Source organism: Aythya ferina (assembly GCF_964211825.1).
Source record: "Aythya ferina genome assembly, chromosome: 2".
In the NCBI taxonomy this organism is placed as follows: Eukaryota; Metazoa; Chordata; class Aves; order Anseriformes; family Anatidae; genus Aythya; species Aythya ferina.
Window position 1 is genome coordinate 106,312,632 of NC_140297.1, and position 8,300 is coordinate 106,320,931.

Sequence of the window (8,300 nt, forward strand, 5' to 3'; positions counted from 1 at the left end):
CTTAAAGGAAACAGTCAAAATTTTATTGCCTATACAAAGAAAGACTTTTCATTTCTAGTTATTTTAAACGTCTGGGCAACAAAACAAAACAATAGAAAAACAATAACACCTGCTTTCTACTTTTAAACAGTTTTCTAAGTTCAAAAATGCACGTTGTTCCCACATGATGTAAATTCTTGGCTAAAGTAAAGCTAACAGTACAGAATTTAAAACGTGACCTGGATTTGACTTGCTACAGAAATGGTATTTTGGGAAAAAATAATTTATTGTTCTTGAAGCCTAGCATTGCTTTAAATGTAAATGGAATTTATAATTATTTAAACTTAACTTTATAAACAAACAACTGGGGAATATCAGATTATGGGGAAGCAATTCAAGTTTGGCTTCAAAGAGATCTTATCAGTAAAGATCTTTCACTACAGGTGATTGATGTTATGCCTTACATTATGAACATTAAGTGGTAGGGTTTTTCTTGGATTTTTTGATGCTTTGCATGTGAACACGGAAAAAATAAATCTTCTCTTAACTATATTTTTATTTACCCTAGTCACAACCAGCATGTCCTTCCTTCTTAATACAGCTTACCCAGCGAGGCCTTAATTCCTTCAACTTTTATTCCATATTTGTGTGCACACAAATCACATGAGACAGAAGGTTCATGTATAGCTGTGCAATGTGACAGGGATAACACAAAATACTGCTGGTCAGTACACTTAACATGCTCATCTGCTTTTGAAAGAGGCCTAAATAGGACATGTGCAGGTGAGGTACGAGGCTGCACTTCTTCCAGACCCTGCACTCCTCAATATTAAAAACCAAACAAATAGAACATCCAGATTTACTGATTTATGGTATTACTGTGACTATAAAATAAAACATCCAACATATTTAAAGCCAGTTGTGTCAGACAGTTATAAGTAACAGAACAGCCAGACAAAGCTTCTGCCCATAAAATGGAAGAAATGTTGATCATTGCAGCAAAACAAATACCTCACAAGGTTGAAGAACCATCCAAGGCTGTAAATTTTAACAATAGCTGAATGATTTTAACTTTCTGCTGAAGACCATTTCTATTAATAACATTGTAAGTAATAACTACAGACATAAATTTTCTCTCTCTTAAAAATAGATCTGCATATTCAGTGGAAAGACGGCTTTAGATTTCTTTTGGACTGTGGTCCCACTCTGTGCTCAGTCCTGCTCAGTCCATCAAGTGCTTACTCAAAAAAAGTCTATTACTAGACATTAAAAAAATCCAAAGTACACAGAATTTAAGGAAGCACCAAGAAATGCAGTTAAGACCCAATGCAAAATGATAACTCAGAAGTTTCCATCCCTTCTGCTGGGAGCAAGCAACAGCTCTGAGACGATCCTTGCACTAAGTTTCTCTGCCATTAGACAGAAGCCTATGGAGAAGAACCATTTCCAGATCATTTTGTAGAGGCAAAATGCTTCTAGTCTATCAAATACATTAAATTTGGTAAGTGGAGGAAGGGACGGGTTTCCTGCACAGCTCAGCCCGGTTGTTGGGGGAAAAAGCATAAAATTAAAAATTAGTTCAACTTTGAAAGTTCAAATAATAACTGACATGAAAAGCAAGCTGAAGGAAGCCGTGAGTCTACAAAGACAAAACAGAAAACAACAGTAAATATTACCCCAAATTTGTACAGTTTCACTGTGTCAAAGATGCTAGAATGCAAACAGTAATAGTTATATTGTGGGATGGTTATTATTTATATAGTTATCTTGGGGATGGAAAAAAATCTTGTATGACTCACTCAAGGAATGCCAGGTTAAGAAATAGGAGGTGTGTGGTTGGGCAGTGGAGAGGGGTGAACATGGGAACAAGTTTCAAAGTATTTCCTCAAAACAGGGAGGAAAAAAAAAGGATCGTCTGGGAAAGGAAAACAAGTTTACGTCCCATTCAAAATTTCCACAGCAGGGAAATGACAATGGTAGCAGGAGCTTAGGATGACAAAAGACATTAGCAGGGTTTGCTTAAGGAAGACGCAGTGTCACAACAAACACTTGTGGGATTTGCAGAGCCCCACTGCCCTGTGCTTGCCTCCTAACCAGAAGCTGGCGATGTGCAAGCGGCAGAGCCATCCCTGCACAGTGGTCAGACCACTGACCTCTGTTGTGCCTAAGGTGGAACAAAAAAAGAAAGTCCTTTTGTTTTTCTTAACTAGAAAGGGATATTCAAACAAGCAAAATTAATCACGGAGTGGAAACTGGTTAGAACAGGGAAACAAAGGCTAAATGCAGTCCATAATCCCCAGAAGAAAGGAAGGCAAAATGTTGCAAGTTGAGGATCGCTTGCGGTACGCTTTAAAAATAAAAGCTAACAAAACCCAACGTGTCCTGATGACTTCTGCTTATTGGCTTCCTCACCTGTGAGGAATGTATATACCACTCCAAATAGCACCATAAGTTACAGACAAAAACAGAAGAGTAGTTGGAAAGGCATGCAAATGATGCAAAGGATTAGGGATTATAAAATCCATTTACTTTATTACATTGCTCAGTATTTGCAGCCCATTGTCTCCAAGTCCTGGAAACATCTGTTCCTACCAATTATATATCCACTATCTACATGATATAACTACCTTGCCATAGGGATCCTACATCTACCAGCACAAAGCAGTGAGCTTTTCTGCAAGGACAAGCATGCAGTAGGGGATGGAAAAGGAGTGTGCACCACCCAGGAACACACGTGGTGGTGCCCGGCTCAGTTATGGACCAGGGCAGGCATCAGTTCTGGTGGTAACGGGAAAATACCCCAAGCACACAGCCTTATGGAGGCCCAGAAGAAGTATTTTAGCACATGAAGCTCAAACAAATTCTGGTATTTACCAATAAGCATGAGTTGGCACTATATAAAGTTGAAATTAAAGAGAAAAAAAAAAAAAAAAGATTCGTCAAGTTTAATTTTGATGCTTGAATTGGTTTGGGGATGGTAAGCTTGAGCTGAGGGTTTGCTGATAGAGTATACTTAACTAACGAACTGCAGTTTTAGTCTAAAAGCCACCGTCTGAGCAGAAATCCTCTCTCGATGCAGTTTAATTCTGACAGCAGTCAATAGGAGGTGTCTCATTAGGCAAGTAACTCAGTAATACAGCACTACTATCATCATACACACCTGCACTTCCAGGCACCTACTGCTTAGCTTGATATGGCACCTTTATATTTGATTTCCACAAACTAAAGGGTGATATGTTTCTTTGTACTTTTTTATACACTTATGTACAGAAGTATAATGAAACGTCTAAATTTCACTATCAAGTCTTAATAGTTAAATATCCCATAAGTGGCTACCATACCTTTTAAACAAAGAAAATGAACATTTCCATTTTCCCTTCAAGCCCTATCATCACTTTCAGTTTCTGTTGAATGGAAAAGCTTTCACTCCCAGCACTTTCAGTTTCAGTTTAGCTAGGAAGTGCAGAAGAATGGGCTCTGTTTGAGAAAGTCACCCAAAGTTAGGGCAGTGACTGAAAGTCTAGGGAAAGGGAAAAAAAAACAGGAGCCAGAGGATGCTAGAAGAAAACCATCCAGGAAAAAAAAAAAAAAAAAAAAAAAGATTTCTGGCTATGGCTTACTTCAACATTACATTAATTATACCTTAATTACACCGCCATGGCTAGCGCTTTGTTTAAAGCCAATCCCCCTTCACACACCACTTACTCCCAAAATAGTTTAAAAGACGAGATTGGAAACAAGAACTTAAATTGGCTCCATTAAGCGATTTGTAATGTTTTTTGCTGGCTATTTCCTGTACAAACAATCTTGTACAAGGGAGTATTTGCAGTTATCTGGAAAAAAAAAGACCAAACAGAAAACAAGGAGAAAAAGAAACAACACAGGAACATCACCACCAACAAGAAAATAAATCACAAAGCTAGGACCCACTGACCAAGCCCTGTAAGGCTGTGCAATATGTATGTATGCTTAAAAAATATATCCTCATCTCAGGGCTAGCAAGAGCATCCTAAAAATTCTGCACAGACAAACATTTTTGCTTAAAAATAAAAGGAAATAAAAATAAAAGACAAGGTATACTGTGCACAAGAATGAACTCCAGGTTTCCAGCCTTTTCTCCTCTTTGTAGCAGACATTAAACAAGAAACAGGCAATCACAATGGAAAGCAAGTTTCCATTTTATGTCAGTTCATCTCGTTGCAGAAGAGGATAAACAAACAAATGAAATAAAAGCCAACACCAAAGCTCCTCTGCTATTATCCCAGTGCCCCAGCATGGCTCCAGCCACCTGCCACAGACTTGTGTGCGGGGCACACGCAGGTGGCTGATCTTGAGGACCGCTCTCCTCACCACGCACAACCCTTCTCACGGCTACTGGCTATGACAAAATGCATCAAAGCATTTCCGAACGGGTTCAGGGGGAGCTCCAAACATCACGTGAAGCAGGAGACAACGGCTGGGGGTGAAGCTGCGACAAGCAGGAGGGTGTTCTTGGAGAGCTGCTCAGCACTGCACACGAGCAGAAGCCTTCAGGAATTCCTAATGTTTTGGTAACTGATACACAGGGCTCATCATGAAGCTGAATGTTTTCGTTTGCCATAACAAATGGAGAGCTGGCATGCTTTTAGGGGAAGGTCGTTTTCAAACACTTACAGAGGAAGCCTCTCTTCTAATACCCTACTTATTTACAACTCTAGAGATTATCAGCATGCATAGATTAACATAATTATTTTGCATATCTTTTTGATACTTAACAGTAGCTCCTTAGAACATACACTGCATTTTTTATCCTAAATTTCTACAAAATCCTCTAAACTTGTCCCAGTTCATGTACAAGACAAACAAGAACAAATCAAAATGGAGCTATTATTTACAAACTTGTACCTAAAAAAGAAACAAGCAAAACCCACACCAACCCTGTTGCTCAACTTTGTTTATTCTGTGACAGTGCTCTGCTGTCCCCGCGTTCACCGCTTCCCCTCTGATACCCATTTCCTCCATGTTGATCTACAAAAATATTCCTCTTCTCTGTAGCAAAGGTATGCTTCCAGGTTCACGCTGCCAGGAAGATCTTAGGGACAGGGATGGAGACACTTACCACCAGAAATGCTACAAAATATCAACCTGATAATATTCTTTAAAAGACCTTTGCATACATCCTAAGCCTTTTTTTTTGTGCAAGACTGAAAACAATCACCTTCTGCAAAGCAATTTTACTTCACTCCTTCTCTGACAAACAAACCTTTCACCACTCTAAGTATTTTCCCTTATCTAGAGCAGCATTTCCACTTCTTTACAAACAGCAACACAAAGCACCTGCAGCTCTCCCTACATCCAAATCAGACGTTTATGTCAGGCCCTGATCTGCCAGGGATGAAACAATAATCCAGCACTTCCTCCCTGCGATACGGAGATCAGAGAGTATTTCATGATTATGACATGTATTTAATACAAAATTCAGTGCAGAGAGCCTGAGGAGCGTTGGGTTTCTTTTAGGGTGCCAGGGGTTGGCGATGGTTTATTTTTTTAATGGCATTGTTTCTGAACAGGTGCTGGCTGCTCTGGTTTACTATGACAACCACCCATGCCGTGGACTACAGGCAGTGCCTATGTGTTCGGCTCCCTTTGTTTGAGCAGTTACATTGCTCTCTGGAGGAAGACCACCAGCCAGGATCTCTGCCTGCATGTGGCCATATTGGCAATGTTATACTTCCAGTGATTATGGGAAGAGAAATCTTTAAAAACAACATTTTTAAATGGAATACAGTATTTGAGATACCAGAGCAGTTCAAGCATCAGGAGAAGCGCTTTACCAAGAATATTATTAATTCAATGGAGTAGGAATAGCATCTTCTCCCTCTGCCCTTTTCCTGGCTGCACTGGTATCCTACGGACTGGCTTTTTGTGGATAATAATAGAACCCGTGATTTGTTTTTAGCAATGGAGCACTACGGTCCTGGCAAACACTGCTTGTACCTTCAGTGCTCTGGCGTATTTCATTATTTCCTCCTCCCCTCACCCACCAAGAGGAACGAAGGAATCCAATGACATGGAAGCACGGCGCTGTGAGGAATGATGGACGGCCCCCCAAATTGGGGACGACGTGCAGATAACCACCCAAACTCCACACCACCAGGCGCGGCGAGCACAGGCCAAGCCAGCTAACGCCGGGGCAAAGCAGTATTTCCACGCTAACAGAAATCAAAGGATTTATGACCACGCTGAAGAGGCCAAATAAGCCCGCCGCTGCTCAGACCATAAGAAAAAAAAAAAAAAAAAAAAAAAAAAAAGCCAAACCCTGCAGTATGACTGTTCTGTTTCCTGCAGGAAATGAGATGCTTGTGTTAGATACCCCTGTGGTTTTCGTACTGTAAGTGTACCAGCTGGTACGAAGCCCCTGGAGAGGGCTGCCTGCGAGCTGCTGCTTGGAAAGAGCAGTGCCCACAGCAGACCGCCTCGGCCAAGGGGCGGGGGGGGGGGCACGAAAGCAGACAGGTCACCCCCCAAAAAAAAACACCTGGGAGGCAACCTCTGCAGGTCTCATCCCGTAGCAAAGGCAGGACGTGCCCACCCCACTGCTTTTCCCTGCCTCTTTAACCGAGGGGAGCGCCTGGCCTCCAGGAGCCGCCACTCGAGGACCATCCATCCATCCATCCGTGGGGAGCACGCCTGACGGATGGCCATTTATATATATATATATATATTTATTTTTAACAATATTTGTATTTTCTCCTTTCCCCGCCCCGCTCCCCCCGCAGGACCCCGCCGCTCCCCGTGCCTCCTGCCGGGGTGGAGCCGGCAGGACGGGCTGAAACCCCCGATCTCCATCGCAAAGCCACAGCAGGGAGGAGGAGGAGGAGGAGGAGGAGGAGGAGGAAGAAGAGGAGGGGGAGGAAGGTGGAAACCCGTCTGGGGAAAGCCTGGCACGGGCCGGGGAGGGGGGGACACACAAAAAGGGGGGGCCGGGGAGCCCCCAGCGGGCACCTGCCGCACGTACCCAGCAGCAGCAGGCGGTGCGTCTGCTTGTACTCCCGCTTCTGCTCCTTGAGCGCCCGGTCGATGCTCTTGCTGACTTTCCTCGCCTCCTTCTCCGCCTCCCGCTCCTCCAGCCGCAGCTTCTCCCAGGGTCTCTGCAGCGCCGGCGGCTGCTGCTGCTGCTGCTGCTGCTGCTGCTGCTGCTGCTGCCGCGCCGCCTTCCCCCCGCCGGCCTTGGGCAGCGGCGGCCGCTCGGGGGCCGCCCCGTTGCCGCCGCCGTTCTGCAGCACCAGCGGCGGCCCGTCCCCGTCCCCGTCCCTCTGGCCGCCGCCGGGCTTGCTGCCGGCCCGGAGCAACGCGCCCTGGGCCAGCGGCTGCTGCTGCTGCTGCTGCTGGTGCTGCGGCGGCGGGGCGGCGTGCGGCTCGGCCGGCGGCTCGGGCTCCGAGGCGGCGCCGGCGCTGGACGAGATGGAGCCGCCGCCGCCGCCGGCGTCGCCGAAGAGCCGCGGGCGCAGGCTGTAGCAGAGCCCCATGGCTCGCTGCCCCCGCCGGGGACGGGCTGCGGCGCGGCGGGGCTGGGCTGGGCGCTCGCCGCCGGCCCTAAGCGCCGCGCTGCTGCTGCTGCTGCTGCTGCTGCTGCTGGCGGTGGCGGCGGCGGCGGGGGGCGCGGGCGGGCGGGGAGGGGGCGCCGCGGAGCCCCTCACGGCCCCGCCGGGCCATCTTGCATTTTCCTCCCCGGGCGGTGCTGGTGGTGGCGGTGGTGGCGGTGGCGGTGGCTCCGCGGCGATCACCTGACGCCGAGCTGCCACCGCCGGGTCCACCTTACCGTAAATACCCCAGCGCCAGCCCACCGCGCAGCGCCGGGCGAGGGGCGGGGGCTGCCCGCCCTCACACACACACACACACACACAGACACACTCACACACTCACACACTCACACACTCACACACAGCCCCACACACTCACACACACCCCGCACACACACTCACACACACGCGCACTGGCACACGCAGGCAGGCCGCGAAGCCCTGGCTCACGCACGAAGCCCTCGCCCGCTCCCCAAGCCCAAGCCCCCCGCCCCGAGCTGTGTCCCCTCTGAGGGAGCCGGGCCTGTGTGCACCGAGGGTCCCCCCGTTGTCCCCCCACAGCACAAAGAGGGATTTCAGCCCCGGCACACGCCGCCCTACTACGCGCGCTTCCCTCGGCGTGCCGCCCGCACGCTGAGTAACTGTGCCGTGGGAGGCAGGCATCCCGCTTGGATGTGATGGCGCGGGGAAATAATAGGCAATATTGGGGCTTGCTCGCTCGCCCACTCGGCGTGAGCAGTTGTAGTACTCCACGAGCAA

General features: G+C 47.2%; 1 protein-coding gene across 1 annotated transcript in view; it reads right to left on the reverse strand.

The window, feature by feature from the left end:
* GNAL (G protein subunit alpha L) overlaps positions 1 to 7,714 on the reverse strand; it is a 195,844-nt gene extending 188,130 nt beyond the window's left edge. Inside the window, exon 1 of the mRNA XM_084511100.1 lies at positions 6,977 to 7,714. Within this exon, the coding sequence (XP_084367226.1) occupies positions 6,977 to 7,487 (511 nt within the window). The 5' untranslated portion in view covers positions 7,488 to 7,714. The remainder of the gene's footprint in view (positions 1 to 6,976) is intronic.
* Between the last annotated feature and the right edge of the window lie 586 nt (positions 7,715 to 8,300).